General features: G+C 29.0%; 2 protein-coding genes across 2 annotated transcripts; both read right to left on the bottom strand.

Moving 5' to 3' along the window:
• Nucleotides 1-10024: 10024 nt before the first annotated feature.
• Nucleotides 10025-10543, bottom strand: LOC140180519 (uncharacterized). The gene has a single exon (XM_072221738.1). The coding sequence runs from the start codon at nt 10541-10543 to the stop codon at nt 10025-10027; it is 519 nt and encodes a 172-aa protein (XP_072077839.1).
• A 5065-nt stretch (nt 10544-15608) lies between these two features.
• On the bottom strand, nt 15609-19318 carry LOC140180518 (uncharacterized). Its single transcript, XM_072221737.1, has 4 exons — nt 19237-19318; nt 19066-19137; nt 16832-16869; nt 15609-16214 (listed from the first exon to the last, which is right to left on the bottom strand). The coding sequence occupies exons 1-4, from the start codon at nt 19316-19318 to the stop codon at nt 15609-15611; spliced, it is 798 nt and encodes a 265-aa protein (XP_072077838.1).
• Between the last annotated feature and the right edge of the window lie 3039 nt (nt 19319-22357).

Genomic DNA, 22357 nt, shown 5'->3' with positions numbered 1-22357 from the left:
AAGTAGGTTTAGAAGGACATTATAAAAACATATTTTTAAAAAAACTAAAAAAATTTAATCTAAAACATATTATTGGAAGAAAAAAATTTTTTAGGAAAAGATTTAAATGGTTATGTAGAAAAGAATGTGAATCGATATTCAAGAATTCATAGAGACCATGATTTTTGGGTCATTAATAATGAGGGTAAAATTATCTTAGATTATTTTTCATTTTTTGATCTTTTTATAACAAATATATACTTGCTTTAAAAAAAATATCTTATAATCTATAATAAGAGTGGCGTGACAATGCTTAAATCGATTTTTTTTATTAAAAATGAAGAGTTAATTAAAAATTTTGTACTAACTATAAAACTATTATAGAAGAGAATTTACCAATATAACTTAGAGTGTTTATCATAAATTTTTACATTTGAGTAAAAAATGAGAAAAGACATCAAAATAAAAAGCTAAGAACAAAGTGGTGACATATGAAAATTGAGAAATAAAAAAACTTCAAAGGTCAGATAAAAGAAGAAATAAAGTGGAAAAAAGATGTAGTAAGGTGTTTGTTGGTGTGAGAGCGAGAGCGAGAAAGAATGAAAAAGGAAAAAATAGGCAGTGATATGAAGCATGAGGTGAATATTAAAAAAAAAAATTTAACAGAAAAAATAATTTTTAAAATTAATTATTTAAAAGTTGATTTGTGATACTATTTACCAGAAAATCAGTTTGAGTCCCTTTTTCGAAAAAAAAAAAAGATGGATATAAGTATTTAATGTCTTTTTATTTAATTTAAAATTTTAATTTTAATATTTTTAAGTTTTTCATATGATACTTTCTTTTAGTTAGTTTTATATTTGGAAGGATAAATAGAATTTTAGATTCAGCCCAACTATACATTCAAGTATTTTGGTATCCAAGTTCAACAAGTAGGCCCAAACTCAACAAAAACTACTTTTATTATACTAGCGTGCATATACAAACGTTTTAATAACGCTTCTACGTCTTCGTTTCGTCTTTCAATTCTTCTTTTTTCTTCTTCGCTTTCCCCCTTCTTCGTCTTTGCATTCCTTCTTCTTCTTTACGTTATTCTTCTTTCTTTTTCTTCGCGTTCCTTCTTCTTCTTTGCTTGTTTTCTCTTTATCGTAATTTTTTTATTGTTGCATGCTGGTTGTGTTTTTTCTTTTTTTTTTTCCCTTTTAATTGAAGTTCATTTGGATTCAGAAATAAACCGAATTTGGTTCAGATTTGGTGAATACTTAATAGTAGTATCAGGTGAACCTAACTCAATTCACTACAACATTTTGGGTCTATGGCCACGGTTTTTTTTGTCACGGTAAAAAACCGTGACCATAGACCCTCTATGGTCACGGTTTTTTAGGGTGACAAAAAAAAAAAGCTATAGCCACGGTTTTTTTGGAAAGGGTGACCATAGAGTATCTATGGTCACGGTTTTTTAAAAAAGGGTGGCCTAAAAGGGTCTATGGTCACGATTTTGAGGGGTGACCTAAAGGGGTCTATGGTCACGGTTTTTTACAGTGACCAAAAGGGGTCTATGGTCACGGTTTTTCAAAAAATGGTGACCTAAAAGGGTCTATGGTCACGGTTTTGGAGGGTGGCCTAAAGGGGTCTATGGTCACGGTTTTGGGGGGTGGCCTAAAAGAGTCTATGGTCACGGTTTTTGGGGTGACCTAAAGGGGTCTATGGTCACGGTTTTTTACAGTGACCAAAAAGGGGCTATGGTCACGGTTTTACAAAAAAAGGTGACCTAAAAGGGTCTATGGTCACGGTGTTGGAGGGTGACCTTAAGGGGTCTATGGTCACGGTTTTGGGGGTGGCCTAAAAGTGTCTATGGTCATAGATTTGGGGGTGGCCTAAAGGCGTCTATGGTCACGGTTTTATGTATTTTTAGAGACGATAATAATGGTTGCCATTGTTAAATATAGCTTATTTTTTTCATTTATAATTAAAAAAATCTTGAAGAAGCCATGATTGTTGTCCGTGTATTTTTGTGTACTTTTATATACTATTTGTAGATTTATATACTATTTGGAGATGATGATAATGGAATAAAAATGCGATTTTGAAAAAACTTAAAAAGGAGTTCGCTCGGGATTAGGCGAACTTGCCCATTTTTATAAAGTTTGCGGGAGTTGGGCAAACTTACTTAAATGCAAAAAAAAAAAAAAAATCGTATTTAGAGAATTAAAATACAAAAATCATGTAGGAGAAATAATAATTTTTTTATTTTATAAATAAAAAAATCGCTCGAATATAGTACAAAATGAACAAATGTTCTCACATTTTTATGAACAAATGAAGGTAAATAATTGCACCAAAAAAAGTAAAATATAACTAGACAACATAAAATTGTATTTTGAAACATAAAATGTAAGCACACTAATAGAAAAAAAAACCTCAGTATATAGAGGTGGTGGACAGCAGGCAAGAAGAAAGATTAACATTATATGCAGTGACGGACCCAGAAAAATTTAGTTGTGAGAGCAAAAATATAATAAAATTTAGGTATAGATATATTTTTTTTGTTCTTACGATACCCAACAAATTAAGAATTAATTATCAAAAATTTGAATTTCATTTAAAAGGGCCAATGAGTTATTATATATACGAGGCGAAATTCGAACTCACAACACTTGCTTAAGTGGACGACTAAGTTAATATAACTTAATTTAATTATCAGCTAATTAACTAATATAATAAAATTAATTATCACTTTTTTTGAGTTTATTTATTTATTTAATTTTTTATTTTATGCTAAATCAAATTTAACAATATAATTATTATTAAATGTTAAGTTTAACAAAATATTTTTTTAACATAAAATATAAAAAATTATTTATATTTTATTTTAAAACAAATATATATATATATATATATATATATATATATATATATATATATATATATATATATATATATATATATATATATATATATATAAGTATTAGTGTTTCTTTTAAACCTTGTGGGGGCAAATGGAAGACAATTTTATTTTAAAACAAATATATATATATATATAAGTATTAGTGTTTTTTTTTTAAAATTTTGTGGGAACAAATGTTCCCTTTTCCATCAATGTAGGTCCGTCCTTAGCTTGATTATATGCATGCAAACAATAAAGTGGGTGAGAATGAAGACAAGAGAATTAGATATTTTTGATTTAAACTATGGTATACAAAAAATATAAAATAAAAATGAGGTAGGCATTATTGTGGATAAAGAGTAGAAGAATGATATGGTAGATATAAAAAAAATAAGTGATCAAATGCTTATTATAAAATTTGTACTAAAAAAAGGTCTTTTTCATCTGATTAATTAACGTCTATGCACTACAAGTAGGTTTAGAAGGACATTATAAAAACATATTTTAAAAAACAACTAAAAAAATTTAATCTAAAACATATTATTGGGAGAAAAAATTTTTTAGAAAAAAATTTAAATGGTTATGTAGAAAAGAATGTGAATCGATATTCAAGAATTCATAGAGACCATAATTTTTGGGTCATTAATAATGAGGGTAAAATCATATTAGATTATTTTTCAATTTTTGATATTTTTATAACAAATATATACTTGCTTTAAAAAAAATATCTTATAATCTATAATAAGAGTGGCGTGACAAGTGCTTAAATCGATTTTTTTTTATTAAAAATGAAGAGTCAATTAAAAATTTTGTACTAATTATAAAATTAGGAGGCCACTCACATAAAGACGTCTAAAACGTCTTTTCTTAAAAATGTTTTCATGTTGTATTTTAATTGGTTTCTGTATAATTTATTCGATATTCCTCATCACATATTATTAAATTCCTCAAAATATTTTCTTTCCAAAAACAATAAAAAACATTTAATTTGGACTAAAACAAAAAAGATAATAGATTAACTATTAGATTTATTTTAAAAGATTATTTACATAAAAAAATATATCACATTCATCAAAAATATATATATATATATAACAAGCTCAAGCCTTTTAAAATTTTTATTAAAAAAAATAATTAATTTATATTCGTACAATATATAAAATAATTACTATATTATTATTATATTATAGATTAAGATTCACTAATTTAATTTTTTTTATTTTTAATATAAGCATTAGAAATAAATAAAATTTTTATAAGTAAATATAGTGTAACAATATATATATAATATTAATTAGTTCTTAAAAAATTCTAATTTTTTTTTTTTAAAATGTCTCCACAAGATCTCGAACCAAGAACCAAGAACCTTTAAATTTTTTAAAATTTTTTGAGAATTAATTAATATTATATATATTTTGTTACACTACATTTAGTTATAAAAATTTTATTTATTTCTAATGCTTATATTAAAAATAAAAAAAATTAAATTAGTGAATCTTAATCTATAATATATATTATAATATAGTAATTATTTTATATATTGTACGAATGTAAATTAATTATTTTTTTATTTATAAAAATTTTAAAGAGACTTGAGCTTGTTATATATATATATATATATATATATATTTTGATGAATGTGATATATTTTTTTATGTATATAATCTTTTAAAAAAAATTTAATAGTTAATCTATTACCTTTTTTATTTTAGTCCAAATTAAATATTTTTTATTGTTTTTGGAAAGAAAATCTTTTGAGGAATTTAATAATATGTGACGAAGAACACCGAATAAATTATACAGAAACCAATTAAAACACAACATGAAAATATCTTTAAAAAAAGACGTTTTAGGCGTCTTTATCTGAGAATTTACCAATATAACTTAGAGTGTTTATCATAAATTTTTACATTTGAGTAAAAAATGAGAAAAGACATCAAAATAAAAAGCTAAGAACAAAGTGGTGACATATGAAAATTGAGAAATAAAAAAACTTCAAAGGTCAGATAAAAGAAGAAATAAAGTGGAAAAAAGATGTGGTAAGGTGTTTGTTGGTGTGAGAGCGAGAGCGAGAAAGAATGAAAAAGGAAAAAATAGGCAGTGATATGAAGCATGAGGTGAATATTAAAAAAAAAATTTAACAGAAAAAATAATTTTTAAAATTAATTATTTAAAAGTTGATTTGTGATACTATTTACCAGAAAATCAGTTTGAGTCCCTTTTTCGAAAAAAAAAGAAGATGGATATAAGTATTTAATGTCTTTTTATTTAATTTGAAATTTTAATTTTAATCTTTTTAAGTTTTCCATATGATACTTTCTTTTAGTTAGTTTTATATTTGGAAGGATAAATAGAATTTTAGATTCAGCCCAACTATACATTTAAGTATTTTGGCATTCAAGTTCAATCAAACAGGCTCAAACTCAACAAAAACTACTTTTATTATACTAGCGTGCATATACAAACGTTTTAATAATGCTTCTACGTCTTCGTTTCGTCTTCTAATTCTTCCTTTTTCTTCTTCGCTTTCCCCTTTCTTCGTCTTTGCATTCCTTCTTCTTCTTCGCGTTATTCTTCTTTCTTTTTCTTTGCGTTCCTTCTTCTTCTTTGTTTGTTTTCTCTCGATCGTAATTTTTTTTATTGTTGCGTGCTTGTTGCGTTTTTTCTTTTTTCTTTTTTTCCTTTTAATTGAAGTTCATTTGGATTCAGAAATGAACTGAATTTGGTTCAGATTTGGTGAATACTTAATAGTAGTATCAGGTGAACCTAACTCAATTCATAAATGAACTAAATTCGGTTTAGATTTGAACAAAAAGTAATAAATATTCAATCAGCAAGAAAAACACATTTCAATTCATTTCTGCATGCAAATGAACTCAATTAAACTAAAAGATGAACTGAATCTCTTAAAGAATAACAAATTTGGTGAATACTTAAAAGTAATATCAAGTGAACCTAACTTAATTCACAAATAATTATAAACCGAATTCGATTCAAATTTAAACAAATAGTTAAAAAATTCTTAAAGAAGAAGAGAGAGGAGCAAGAAGAAGAGGAGGAGAAGAAGAACATGCGTGTGCAAATTTAGAAGAAGAAGAAGGAGAAAGAGAAGGAGAAAGAAAAGGAAAAGGAAAGGCGTGATTTGAAAAGTTATTATAATAACTTGATTAGACTTGATTAAGTATTTTAATTGAATGTAGAGTTTTATTCTTTTAGATTTAGTTTGTTTTGAGACTATTAATTTTGTTTTTGTTGCCTAAACATCTCAAAAGAAAACAAAAAAAACCTAGCCGGTTATCCTGCATCAAAATGCAGTTCAAACTTCAAATTACATGCTTAGAATTGCTTCTTGCATCGTCCCAAATTTAGCTAACTTATCTACAACAGCTTCCCGCCAAATCCAATCAAACTGAACATCTCTCTGCCGAAGAACAAGTTGTAATATTAGTTTTTTTTTTTTTTTAATTGATGAGGCTAAATATTTATTAAGGACTATCAACTATGTTACGTGCACATAAAAAATTAGTTAATAAATTAATTATTTATATAAAATATATATTAAAATATAAAATATATATTAAAAGTAAATTAAATAAAAGTATTTGTATTTATATATAAATATATAATATAATTAATTTTTTGTATGTACATAATATTTTTATTTATTAATTATTAGAAAAATGGAACTAAAACCGTGTATGAGGGTCGATACTTCAGTCTCCAACAACCAAAAGAAATGAAAACCAATTTAAGAACTTAAATTGATATAAAATTTAATAATTATTTTGTAAATTTAGTAAACTTTGAGAAAATATTTTGTCATCTTGCTGGGTTCTGTCTATCCCTACACGCTTTTAGTTTAAGTCATCATAAAAACATCACATCTGATCTAATCGAGGTTAGTTTATCATGAAAACATTCAACAATATGAAATTAGGGTGAGAGTGCAGAGCTTAATTACATGATCGATCAAATATTATTCTAAAAATTATAGGGTGTTAACAAAGAAAAAAAAATATTTTTTACGTAAAAAATATTCACCATATATAGGTATCAAACATGATAATTAATTCATCATTAATTAATTTCTAAGCATTTTAATTGGTAGGGCATCTCACCTAACATTTTTCTATACTAAAAAGTAAAAACAGACTGGACGTTCAATATTTGGTTAAGAGAAGTTTTTTTCTGTACGATATTCTCTAATTTAACATGTTAATGATTAATCTGTTATGCACCAATAGATTATTATATATATAAGACAAAATTTAAACTCCTAATATTTATTTAAGTACACTAATAAACTAACTATTAAGCTAACCAAGTTAGTTTGGTTAATAGAAGAAGCACACGCTCTTCTATTTAACAATACCCTTAAAAATGATTAATTTAATATTCGCATATTATATATGTAATATGTCTCAGCTTATGAAGGAGCTTTGCAACCAGAATGCGGTGAAAATGTTTTTTTTTTTTTTAAAATGCGAAAGTCAAATTTTTATTTTGAAAAAATGGAAAAAATCTTTAGATTTATAATGAAAGGCTGGTCTTTTAAAGAGTTTGGGTTCGAGAATCTATTATGTGTAAAAAAGAGTGAAAAATTAATCGTATTATATCTCTAATCCATCTATATATTTAATAAATAATTACGTTATAATAAATTATGCAAATAAATATAAGTTGAATACATATTTCTTCTAAAATTTAAAAGAAAAATAAACAAATAAAAAAATTAAAATTTAAAATAAAAAGAATAAATTTGAGAAAATCTAATTTTGGATTTGATGAGTTCACCTACGTATTTTTTAATACAATTATGTTAAGTTAATATTAAAATTAATATCAATATAAAATATACATTAAAATATATTAAACATGTTTAAAATGAGTTAAATTATATATAATTTTATTTTCAAATATAATAAATAGCCCAAAATCCTCGGATAATTTTCTAAAAATTGGACAAACATATGATAATTTATTTTATTGTTAACATATTATACCTACTACTAGGGCTGGCAATGGGTAGGATTTGGACCCTACCCTAACCCTACCTGGAGGTTGAAAATTCTATTAAAACTCTATCCTACCCTACCCGCGGGTTGAGAATCTCTCAACCCTAACCCTACCCGCACCCTAAAGTTCTAAACCCTACCCTACCCTACCCTACCCTACCCGCAGAAATATCAATTTTTTTCAAAGTAAATATAAAATTCAATCATTTCAAATTTTATACATATTAATAACATAAAAAATAACAAACTAATGCTCTAAATTACTAAATTAACTAACTAGTTTAGTTGTTGTTCACTTATTGTAAGTCATTACATAAGAGAAGTTGTGCGTTTAACTCTCACTTCCTTCATTATATACCTAATTTTTATAAAATATGTGTTATATTTGAGGTGCGGGTAGGGTAGGGTAGGGTACACCCTAAACCCGTATCCTACCCTACCCGCAGGCATACCCGGACCGTACTCTACCCTACCCGCAGCGGGTAGGGTATTCTACTCTACCCGAACGGGTTGGACCGGGTTGGGTATCCGCGGGTAGGGCATCATGGGTACTTTTTAAACTTTTTGCTTGCTTCTAGGATTTTGTAATATTTATAAATTATAAGTTAGCCACCTGTTTGTTGAATTAGCTATTTTATTATTGGCACTTTTGCATGGTAAATAAATAAATATACGTAAACAACGCATGATAGTTTTTCTATTATTTTTTAGTATAAGCAAATCCTTTTGGAGATCAGCAACCTAAGATAGGACTCAAGAATGGTTGGAGTTTATATAGGCTGCAATGCTGACAGAGAGAGCGTGGGATAACATGGGATTAACTCAGGTAGTCATGTTTGGTGTTCTGTGATTTCTTTATTAGTGAATGAACCCGTGCTAAGCACTGAAATTAAAAATTACATTAAGTCTTTATAACATTATGTGTATCATAATCGAAATAAATTATACATACATAACATAATGTTCATTATTAATCGAACTAAATAAAATAAACAGATTTCTAGTGAGAATTAGAAAAATAAAATCATCCCTTATATGTTAAATAATTTGGGGTTTAGGATTGGTATTTGCATATTTTCATATTACACAGGCAAAACCCTAATTAAAAAATCTGTAACTTGAAAATACATGATTAAGTTTTGTAATCTTGAGATCCTTATACATGGAATACATGGAATTAAAAAACATGTTCATCAGCAATAACAAAATACTTGATTGAAAATATGCAAAGTATTCCAAATTATTTGTAACTAAGCAAAATTCTTCCGTCCAAAGCTAAACTTAAACTCATTTTTTCTATCAGAACTATTAAAAACTTAAAGTAGAATTTTCTATTAAGGGAAGGATTTTAAAAGTATGTATTAAAACAAAAATAGTAAAATAATGATATTAAAACAGTATAATTAAATTCCTAAAAAGTTATAAATAATAAATCTTATTAATAATCTGAAATTATTATATATAAAAAGGATAACGTCGTACCATAAAAAGTTTTTTTTTTATTATTTTATATTATTTACATAATAATTTGGAATGCTATATAGAGACAGTACATGATGAAAAAATAAATATTATGTATGTTATATTTGCCTAATAAACAATAGAATTACTGATAAATTAATATTTTCTAATATATTTCAAGCTTCATATTATATTACTGTAGTCTTTTAATAAACTAAAAATTTGGCGTATTAATTTAGACCATCTAAAAAATATATGATGCTTTATAGATCTCAAATCAACGCATAATTTTTTGAGAGTTGTGTTAAAATAATTTCATACATTATTAAATATCTCTTTATATACAATATTTAAAGTACACTTATTGGAGATTGAACTATTGTTCTGTATTAATACTCTTAACTCATCTATCGATTTCATCACCATTGATAATGTAACATATAATTGTCTATGTAAATACCGATCTTGACAGAAAAAGTTCAACCATATAAAGTGTTTGACCTTCGATTTGTTAATTATCATAGTAAAGAACACAATAAAAAAAAAATTGCCTCTATTTAAACTTAAATGGAAGTGTCTCATTATTTGAAATTATGCTCATCCTAAAAATGAGAACAACTTGGCCAGCTGTGTCACATGTCAATATAATGCATTTAATAACATGATTACTTAATCGTCTTACTTACAATTTAGTTCCATTGTAAAGGTCCTTAGATTGATCAATGTTTCGTAATAGCATAACAGGTACACCTATTTTGAGTTTAAATTGGTGGGTAGGTAATCCAGAATAATTAATTGAGTTCAACACATTAGTGGTGATGGTATCCAATTCAGATTCCATGTTTCCTTCTTCAATGTATAATGAGTCGGAACTAATGTAAACCTTTTCTTCTCCAGTAAGATAACCCATCATTATATTGTTTACATCGTGCACAACCTCAAGTGTTGGAGCAAGGATTGTGCGCTCCTTGAAATATATAGAATTATTGATATTAAGTAATAAGTCCGGATAAACAAAGCTTACTAATTTTGCAAAACCATTGGTGTTATTATCAATGAGTATTTCTTCGAGAATAATAACCTCAGATTCACTATCAGTTGAATTATCGCCCAACCCTTCTCCAATTTTGATTATTAGCCATTGTGAAAAATACTTTAATTTCTCATCTTCAGGTAAGCTACCTCCCTCTATAAGTCTCATGTTTGTTCTTAGCCAAATAACTTTGCAAGATGGCTAGAGATACGATGAATTTATTGAAGATTGTACAATGTTATAGTGCGAGCCCATTGGTATTACAGGTAGAATTTATCTGAAATCACCTCCTAATATAGCAACTTTACTGCCAAAGGGTAAATTAGGATTAAAATAAGATTCATTGCACAAAATATCTTTAAAACATTTGTCAAGAGCTTCAAAGCAATGCTTTTTCAACATAGGTGTCTCATCCCATATAATAAGCTTGACCTTACAAACCAATCTAGCTAGTGAGGATCTTTGTTTTATGTGGCATATAGAGTCCTCATTTATGCTGAATGGAATCTTAAATTCAAAATGAATAGTAATACCACTGGAAGCAATATTGAGGACAATTTGACCACTGCTTCTAAAAGTAGCAGAAAGAGTTCTCCATAGGAAAGTCTTTCTAGTACCACCATAACCACACACGAAGAAGTACCCATCAACTCCACTATTAACAACATTTAAAATCTTATCAAATGCATTTTTTGTTCATCTGTTATGGTTTGTAAGCATCTTTGAAGCTTGAGTTTAAGAGATATCCAATTAAAGTTTAACTCATCCATCATGAAGTGGTCATCAAGACCATCAATGACTTCGTCAGATGGATATGGCATGTTATTAAACTCTTTAATGCTATGTTTGTTTGAGGTGAAAATGGGAGGAAGGAAAAGGAAGGGAAAGAAATTAGAAGGAAAATAGTTATTTTTCCTTGTTTGATTGAGGAGAGAAATGGGAGAGGAAGGAAAATGGATGGAAAAATATTGGTGGGGTCCACTATTTTTTTTTCTTCCAACAATGGAGAGAAAATGGAGAGAAAATTGATTCTCTCTCTCTCTACTTCCAATATTACCCCTTTACTTTTTTCAATATATTTTATAATATAAGGGTAAAATTATCTCTTTATACTATTTCTTTCCTTCTTATTTTCCTTTCATCCAAACACGTCTAAAGAAAATAAAAATCCACTCAATTTTTTCTCTTTCCTTTCTTTCTTTTCTATTTCTTTCCTCTTTATTTCTTTCCTTCTAACCAAACATAGCCTAAGAGATCTGTCATTCGCTTGCATCTTCTCTTTATAAGACCCAAAATTCCCAAATTAAAAACCCTAACCCCTTTACCCTACCGCCATTCAGCCATTCCCTTCCCAAAAATATAGACACACACACACAGAGAAACGGGAAGAGAGAAACGGGAAGAGAAGGAGAGGGAAGTGAAGGGAGAAAGGGAGGAGAGGAGAGTGAAGGAGCCACCGCCAGCTGGTCGCCGCCGAACCCGTCACCCACGCCGTTCGTCCTCATTGCTGCTAGCTACGCCGTCGCGGAAGGGAGATGCGACGGAAAGAGAGGGGGTCCGTGGAGGCTCGTCGCCATTCGTGGAGTCTGCGCTAGCGCCGTCGTTGCTGTCGCGGAGGAGCGTCCCTGTCTCCGTGAGCTGTTGCCATCAAAACTGAGACCGTCACCGCTGAAGCTCACTGCCGCTGCCACTGCTGTTGGGTAGTCACCGGAGGGAGCCATCACTGTCAGCGCCACCATCAGAGTTACCGCTGCTCTGTCCCGGTGTTCTTCCTGAGCACGGTAATTTCTCTTTTTCGGAACCCTCAAAATTTAGTTTTCTGTTAATTTGTTAAAGATGTTGAGATTTTGGTATCGTAGGGTTGAGTTCCGATGATTGCATGTCAAAATTAAGGTTGCTGCTGAACTACCGGAGCTTTTGGCTGCTGTCAGAGCTGCTGTTGAGTCAGTTCGTAGGCTGCTGCTTCGTTCTTTTGTTGCAGTAAGTTAACCCTGTTCTAAAACTATCATTGCTATCGTTCTGGTTATCTGTAATTAAGAATTTTACGATGTTAACGTTCTAGGGTCGAGTTTTGGTAATTGCATGGTTGAAATAAAAGTTGTTTGTGTTGTTGCAGAGGTAAACAGAGCTATGGATGCAGCCGCCGCTGTTGCGGGTCGAGGAAAAATGGAATTATAGTGTTAAAATCGTTGCGGGCTTGATTCCTTGAGGTAGGGGATTGTTTTAAAAATAAAAAATATTTTGGGCTTTAAATACCTGATAAGTTTAGTAGATTAATGCAAATAAATGAATGTCTATGAATTAAATAATTTTCTACTGTGATTGAAAGGTTGTGTTTGTGGTTGAATTAGTTGATTTCTGAATTTCTGGAGAAATGGATTGAATATGTTGAATTTTGGTTTTCTTTGATTGAAATCGATAATGATCAATTTTGAATGACGGATTTGGAAACCTTAAATTGAAAGGCTGGTTTTGTTGTGTTGAGGTTAAAAAGAGGGAAACTGTGAAGGGTGGTAACCTCCAATTTTTAGGGGAGGTTTTGCCGAAATTTTCGTAAAAAATTTAAAGAGTTTTGGAAATTTGGTTTAAACGAGAAATAAGTTCCAAGATTTCAATTTGTGAAAACGGTTTATGATTTAACTTGCCTAATTTTAAATAACGACGAAAAGAGATTTAATTAATTAATTGAAATTTTAAAAAGGCAAATTACTTTATCAAACTATGGGTTCGGGTTTAGGAAGTGTGAGAGAAAATAATGTTAATGGAGTTAGATGATGGACTTGAAGGAAAAAGTGATACTTGGGAAAGGATGTAGTTGAGTTTTGATTTATAAGAATTCTTGTGATAATGATTGCGGACTTTGGGAGTATTATATTAAAATTGAGGATTTAGAGACGTTTGGCTTGTCTATATATATAAAGTGACTAATAAGAGAAATGATTTAATGAGACTGAAGAAGTTATGCCTTATTGAGTTAGATTGTTGTTAGCTATGAAAGATTATGTTTTATTTTGAGTTAGTACACAACCTTGACTTCGAGTCTAGAGTGTCGTATTTAGAGACCTCATACCCACAAGTTGTATGTAATGGTCCAAGCCTCACACGGTAAATGATAAAGGGCAGGAGTAGGATTTTGGCACAGTTGTTGATGAGTATGTTGAGAGTTATGATTGAAGTTGAGATAAGTAAATATTGAGATTATATTGAATGAGATGATGATAGTGGTAATGAGAATAGTGATGAATTTGAATTATTTGAGACACGAGTTTTCCTGGGTAGACGCAGTGACTTACCACCACTTGCTCCAGGTTGAGACTCGATACTCTGTTGATCTTTTGTCGTAAGATGAGATCGGGTACTTTACTCCCGGAGTTCCCCCATGGGCATGCATATATATTAATTTGAGCTTGGATTTTTTTCCATGAATATTTTTTAGCTTGAGGATGCGCGCACAGAGGGACTGTCCAATGGTTAGCTACCAAGACATCTCGGGTTGGCTATATAACCAACAGATGATATCATCAGCCATAGGACAGTCATGCATCATATGTATTTGTATGTTTTGATTGAGTCTGCATTTGGTTTGGTTTGCCTAATTGTTTAGCCATGTTTATCTACTACTTGTTTTACTTGTTGTACCTGAATCCTACCTGTGATTTCTTTGTTTGCCTTGTATGTGTATGTTTATATGAGAGACCCTTTTTGGTGGAGGCGTGATGAGGGTGGTTTCTGATATGTGGTGATGGAGGTTGAAACGGGATGGACTAGGTGTTGCCTTATTACTCCAATTTATGTATATGTTGGATAGGGAAGAGCGATGTAAGTTGGGTAGAAAGCCTTTAGGCACGTCTTTGGTCCTTTTCATTTCTTTAAACTATTCATCTTACTGATTTGTAAACTAAAGGAGTTTCTTTACGACTGTTCAAAGTAAGTTTTTTCGCAAAGCTTTTCCAAAAGGTTATTTTAAGGATAAACGGTTTCTGTAATGAAATTAATTTTATTTGCAAGTATTTCTTTATTTTGATGGTATTCCCTTTCCTACTGAGAACCTGTGAGGAAGATGTTCTCACTCTCTACAGATTTTCTTTTCAGTCACAGGTTCAGGAAGCTTTGGCGCGAAGTCGCATTTAAACCACAAGTTTATTATGTATGATTGTACTTTATGAATTTGTTTTAGTTATTAGATTTTTCCCCTCGATAATTACTGTTTTGATTTTTAGAGTGGTAGGACTTGTATTTGAGAAATTGTAAATAAGACTATGTATTTAATATTATGTGCATATATAATTGTGTGATTAAAAGATTTAAAGTAAAAACTTTATGATTTCTTAAATTAAAGATTCGGTTTATATTCGCGAAGGCTCAATATTAAATAAATATAGTATGTCATTAAAGGATTAGAGGTAGGTAGCGCCTGAACTTTTAGTGCGATCATAATGTGCTAAAAGTTAGGGTGTTACACTCTTCAATCCTAGCTAGAGTTAAGTTCGCTATTTGTTCATCAGTTAACTACATATCTAAAATAGACATAATAAAGTAAGCTCCTGATAGTAATTGATTTAAACAACATAATAAATATATACAAAAATAAACATTGCCATGTATTTACTTGGAGATCGATGAAATAATACATGGAGATCGATGAAATTGGCGTTGAGAAGACAAAATATTTTCAGAAAATTGATTGAACATTTTTTCCATACTAATTCTGGGCATGAAATATTATTAGATATGAGTAAAACAACAAAGAGATCACGAACATAATTAGCAGATAACCATGTGCTTGCTTCAATTATAGCATCAATAAATTCTTTGTCGTCTTGTAGTAGTCCAAGTGCATAACATGCCTCTTTGTATGTGCTTTATACAACAACTTCAACAGTACATAAATCACTAAAACTTCTGTATCCGTTTTGAATATTAAATAGTAGACACTAGTAGTGATTCTCAGAATTCATACGTGGAACATGAGTTAACCTCCCAATAGAGAATTCTTGTTTTCTAGAAACCACATTAAAATATCATCCTTCCAAACAAAATTTATAGGAAATTAAGTATATGTCAGTGATCTAGCATAAGGATATTGCCTATTTGCAAGCATCCATGCTTATAGTTTTGTGAGCTTTCCATTTGTGTGCCTAATTACATCCTCCATGTTCTCCGAGTAAGAAAAAACAATAGGATTCTCTTCAGGTAAGTGAAAGGAAAGTCTAATAATAGCAGGTTCCTTAACTTATATATTATAGCCAAATAATCTCCAAGCTGCTTCACACAAAGATATATAATCATAATAGTTTTGAATCTCATCAACAACTGGGACAATGTTACCATCTTCTGAAGTCTGGTAAAAAGAAGCAGTAACTTGATTATTGCCCTTGTGAACATATTTGAAGAGGTATTTGATTGCAAATGTCTGGCAAGTATTCTCAACATTAGTGTGACATCCATACTTTAATAAAAGTGATGGGTTGTATGGAACAATGTAGGAATTATGAAGGATGATATTCTTCTTTCTTTTTGTTCTGCCATTATCAAGCCGCCTGTACTTTGGAAAACCTGCTTCGTCAATTATGGTCCTAGCTCTAAATGGTTTTGGAAAATATTTGGAACATATACCATTTAGCATGCATGGGCTTTTGTTGTTATACTTATCACATGGGCCATGAACCGTGAATTTCTCCACCACTGCATATAACTTTGGTCTTCTGCTCTTGTTAGGTATCTCAGCAGACATAAACTTGTCAATATCAACTGCAGATTTAGGTTTAGAAATAGGATGCATGAACAATAAAATATGTGCATGCGGAAGACCTCTGTTCTGAAATTTGGGTGCAAACATCTAGCAAAGATGATAAAAATAACCAAATAAGGTATAAGTTGCAACTTAAGAAGAATACTTATTTATCAGATAATTTATTTTAACTTACATGCAGATAATTTACCAAAAATTGAACCATCCTTAAAGTCTCTGATTAATTGATTGAGCTTTATCTTAAAGACTCAAAAGATAATGTCAGGACAGTCATCAGCACGTAGACCAGTTCCCTTTAATAACTTCTTTATCTCATTCCATTCAGGATTGCACCTCACAGTAGCAAAAAATTCGGGTAACCAAAATACTTGCAAATTGCAAAGGCATCCTTGCAATTATTAAACATGTATCGTGGACCACCAGTAAAAGTACTTAGGAGTACAATTTGCTGTCCAGTTGCAATGACATTAGTTTCACCTCTAACCAATGATTCATGTAAAAACTTGTAAAAATTCTTCCCCCTTAGTTTAGGTTGGTTGAATTGAAAATAATTTTGGCTATCAGCCTCAACCATAGTATAAGCATCAACCAAAAACTATTTAAAAAGCTTACGTGAACTTAGCAAAATTGGGATTCTTGATGGTTCATTTGTAAACGAAAAGCAAAGAATTCTCTCATGCTAATTGTAGTTCATTTTTTCAAACCATCAGTATTGTATCAAGCTGCAGCTTCAACACCAATCCTATATCCATCTTCACCATAAGGAAATATTAAAAGATATTGAAGAGCAAGGTACAAAGGATGTGTTACATCTATCTTTTTCAAGTGGTTTGATTTGGTCTCAATGATTATATCTCTCTCCATCAATGACTCGTCTAGATCACTGACAACTAAAATTGCAACCTCTGATGCTGTTGGTAGGTTATATCTCTTGCCATCCCTATCCCTGCGTCTAATCTACTTTAAGTTAATATCAACGAAATTAGACTCCTTGAATCTATCCCTTGCAAAACGGAATGACTTAGCTAGATGATTGTTGTTATCTAGCATATCTTTTAACATGGTTACAATCTCAAATTTAATTGGAGACATTGACTCTATAGACTTACATAAAACATGTAAAAAATTATTCCATACAGAAACAACTGATAAATTACGACATTGCCATTTATTTACTAATAGTATAGTTGAGTATTTAAGTACATAAATATTTACCTGATAGCATTAATCCTATTATTGATTTCATTTTGGTTTCTCATGTTCTTGAAGAATTAAACTACTAATAGAATGATAATTCTGGCCACTTAATACAAATAATGGTGGAACAGTCCTGTTGTTGATCTGATGGTTAATCTTACCAGCCATAGATGTGAAAGAGAACATTGAATTAAACATTTTGATGTGTTTTTGAAAGTGTCTTCCTCTTTCATCATCTTGAAAATGCAACTTAGTTAGTGTTTGAGGTGGAGAATCAAGCAAAGGTAGTTAAACTTTATTATCCATACAACAAAACCCAAAGTGCGGAATTGTGCTGTTGTTTGATTTAGAAAGTCTCTCAAAGTCCCACATAAGAGCACCACAAAATACACATTCAATTGATGGATTGCTAGAATCCCAGGTGTCTACAACAAAATAATATATAAATAAATAAATAGTAAATAATAAAAAATTTATACAATAAACCTAAATGGTTAATTGGAAATTGAAACATATCTTTCTCAACATATATCTATTCTGTTTGATCAGTAAATATGACATCATCATCTAGCATTAATCAATGAGGATTTTAAACAGACATCAGTTAAATAAATTTATAAGGATATTAAAAAAAGAGAAAATTATTCTAAAGGACCGTTAGGGAGATTTAATTATTAAAAAAGATCTTTACTATAAAAAAATTATTAAGAAGGAATAATTTATGTAATGTTTAGAGAGAAGGACCAAATCTTTTTTAAAAAAGACAAACATATCTTTAAATTTTTTTTCTTATTTATTTTTTTTTGTAAATACATTTTCTTTTTAATTGTCCATCATACGCAAATCTTTATTCGTATACTTTCATCTATAACAAAATTTTATCCCATTATTTCATTACATTTGATATTCTCTTGAAAATAAACAAATTAATTAATATGTAGCGCATTGTAAGAAATAAAATTTTCACTCTATGTCTCAAGCTTTGAAATTTATTGTGAACAATTTTTTTTAACAAAAAGGATTATATTTACTTGTATTGAAATATGAAGAAGATCTAGAGCTGTTAATTAAATAGGATATAATAGATTTTATGTTGATACTAACTAATTATTATTGACCGAAGTTGTTTATTTGTTCTTCTTATATTTAATTAATATTAGTTCTCTTTTAGTTTATATTATTTTGTTGTTGTTGTGTTTGGTATGGGGTGTTAATGAAATAGTGAGGTTATTTAAGATACAAATTTAAAGTATAAATCCAAGTAAAACCTAGAAATTAATTTGACGATAAAAACAGTGTTAGAAGAAGAAAGAAAGAAAAAAAGGAAATAGCTAGAAAGTAAACAAATTTAATATTAAAAAAATTTTAAATTATGGAGGTCATATATTTTATCACAACAATAATAAAAGAATTACATTAAAAGTTAAAAAGGAATTATTAATAGAAAATTGATGGTTTGCAACAATAAATTTATGTTATAGATAAAAGTAAATTAATAAGGGTCTGGGTATGATAGATAATTTAAAAAAATATTTATAAAAAAATAAACAAAAAATAACCTATGAATATGTTTCTCTATAAAAAAGATTTGGTCCTTCTCCCTAAGCATTACAAAATAAAATTAATTCTTCTTAATAATTATTTGTACTAAAAATCTTTTTTGGTAATTAAATCTCTTTAATAGTCCTTTAGAGTAATTCTTTCAAAAAAATTTATAAAAATATAACAGTGTAAAAATTACCACAATTATAATCTACAAATATATCTGGCATGAGCTCAGCATCAATATTTATGTCATCAAAACCATCAACAACTACATTAACATGAGATTTATAATATTAATTGAATATAACATAAATGATAATTTTCTATAACCAGTAAGTGTACCTTAAAACTATAAAAATAAGTGTACCTTCAAAATAATACGATCTAATGTCATTGTCTCTCTCGTTGGTTTGTTGGTATTGAGTTGAATAATCACAATTATTTAACATTACATTATTAAAAAGTGAAGAACCACACCTCCTCCTTACAGATAGAATTATTTGATTTGACTGTTGGATTAAAGACTTATGATTTCTGGTATTCCTCCTACATGTAATTAAATTTCAATAATTAAAATATTTATATAAGAAAAAGTTCTGTTATACATAAAATTAATTAAAATTATAAGATACCAAGAAGTGAAAATTGATTAATAATCTCTTCGTGTAAGAAGAACTTCCTCCATGATAGTCTTTGTCTGTACTGGTATTGTTTGAAAAAAGAATAATATTTGAAGAAATACTTGATCTCCTGGTTTTGTATAAATTATTATCTTTTATTATTGATGAATTTATCAATTGAACTTGATGAAACTGTGCTGAACTATCTGATGAGTTGCGTATGTTATGTAGAAATGTTCTAAATTTTTTTGAACTATATAAGAATTAAAAAAAAAAAGAAGAGATCTATATAATAAATTCATATATGTTTCATACAATGAATAAAAAATAACTGAACAAAATGTTTTGAACCATATAAGAATTTTAAAAACAAAAGAAGAGATCTGTATAATAAATTCATATATGTTTCCCACAACGAACCAAAAATAACTGAACAGGAACTAACCATTAGATATGTTGGAAAGTGGAGTCCTTATAACATTGGGCTGAGAAATAGATGATAAATTATGTTTTGTGAAACTTGAACCGTGTTGGTAACTATATGCTATAACTATCCTCTTTCCTTTGAAATTATCACTAACAGGTTCCTGGCCTCCATCACTACTATTTCTTAGTTGAAGCTGAGGAGTATTGCTTGATCCACAAAAATAAAACATTGTGAACTGCATGAACATATAAATAGACATATAGTGTAGGCAATAGAAAAAAAATGAAAAAACATAAGTATTATCTAATCTTAAAGAAGGCAGAAAGAAAATTTGATGAGGAACGCTGTCCTTGTTTATACGCAACAAAATTGTACACTAACCATCAGGTGTCATCGAATTATGTAAATTGGAATAGTTATTATGTTGACTGCTTGATAAAGGCTTCTCCACACTAATAAAATGTGCTTTTGATGGATCAGAATGAGAACCACCTGATATAGAATTAACATAAGTATATCCATGTTCACTTAAAAATGTAGCTGAGGTTGTAAACTGTGAATATAAAGTTGATGTATCTCTCTTATATGGTAGCAAGTTGATTGTATTTAGTAATTAAAACATGTACAAAACCAAAAAGAGAGAATATAATGAAAATTATCTGGATAAATATAAGCACTAATTTAAGAAATAACTAAATTAGATATATAGGATTTAATAAAACTAAATCATCCTGTTGTATATGACCTCTTAATCTCTTTTGTTTGATAATACTCGTCCTTTTTGCTCTAGCCAATTTAACGTTCAAATTATAATCATCCCTGAATATTGGTAATAACTACGAATTAACACACAAAGGATTCCCTGCATATAAGAGTCTTTGGTTAACTATCTGAATGTGAAGTGAATATCACTACAAAATGGCTATATTGTTGGAATTTGTTAATGGAGGTTTTAAAAAAATCCTACAAATTTAACTTTAAAAACAGAAAATTATCTTTTATTTTTTAAGAATTTTATTAACATCAGATTTTATTTTAATTTAAATATTAGGATTTTAAAAACCCCCTCAAAATAAAAGCATTTCCCCCAAACAATTTGGCAAGGGCATAGCCAAAAACCTTTCTTCCTGCAAGACTTAATTCCCCTGCTCCCACCATTTTTTGCTCCCACAATTTTCTACTCCCACTCTTGTCATATTTTAATTGCTTCTTCATTCAGTCATTCTTCATTATTTGCATTTCTTCATTGCTTGCTCCTGTTGTCAGGGTTGTGCCGCGCCACTGGAACTCACGTTCGTGTTCCTGTTGCTGTTCGCGTTCCGGTTAATGCAACTATTCGCGTTTGTGTTGCTCCTACTGTTCGGGTTCCATTGCTGATGTTGTTCGCGTTCATAGTTGCAGGTGTTCTTCTATGCAAAGGTATGTATATGATAGTCTATAGAGATGGGAACTATAGGGTTTATGAACTAATTATCCCCCTTCTGATTATAGTTTTGTATCACAATATGATGAAATTTTGTCTCTAAATTTAAGTTTAATTTCATTACTTTTGATGTAGTAATTGCTTTGTGTGGAGACAATTCCTAAAATTAATCACACATCTTTGTTCTCCAACGATACTAGCTGACATTACGTTAACTTGTTTTTGATGAATCCTATATGGAACACAACCTTTGAATACTTCTCCCCTGTTCTCCACTTCCCACAATGATTCATCTCTCCATTTTTGCAATTTTCAATCTCTTTTTGAATACAGATATAAGACCCAAAATTTTCGAAAAATATTATTATGAGTTAATTTCAATTTATTTATTCATTAAAGTCTTTATTTTTAGATATTATTTTATTAAAAGTAATTAAATTAAATTTTTGATAATTAAATTAGAAATTTTACTTACTCTCATAATTATTGAATAATTTTATATATTTAAATTACAAAATCAGTAATCATGGAATAACAAGAGTTTTTATATAATTTATTTGAAATAATTGATATTTTTATAATTTAATCTTTAAGTTTTATAAATAAAGAAAATTAATTATATTACCTTATAAATTCAATTAGAGTATTTGATTTTAAACCAATTAGTATTTTGATACAACAAATAATATTTTAGAGTAATTTTAGAAATTTAATTAGATTTCAGATTTGTAATAACCGGTCTAACCGAAATTAATTAAATAATAAGTTAAATAAGAGCGAATATGGTTGGAAGATTTGGCAATTGAAATTTGATAATTCAAATATGATATTTGGATTCAGTGAATTTTTTCGAGTCGGAAAACATAGTTTTCTGCGTAAAAGCGCGCAGTGGAATTTTGACCGGCAGTACCGGCTGAGATCTGTCTGGTACTACAGCTGAGGAAATTGATTATGGGTAAATAAGATTAATAAATGAGGAACTATAATTAGGGAAGGTAGAAATATTTAAAGTGCAATT

The sequence above is a fragment of the Arachis hypogaea genome, chromosome 17, assembly GCF_003086295.3.
Source record: "Arachis hypogaea cultivar Tifrunner chromosome 17, arahy.Tifrunner.gnm2.J5K5, whole genome shotgun sequence".
Classification (NCBI taxonomy): domain Eukaryota; kingdom Viridiplantae; phylum Streptophyta; class Magnoliopsida; order Fabales; family Fabaceae; genus Arachis; species Arachis hypogaea.
This window is presented reverse-complemented; position numbering and strand designations above follow the sequence as displayed.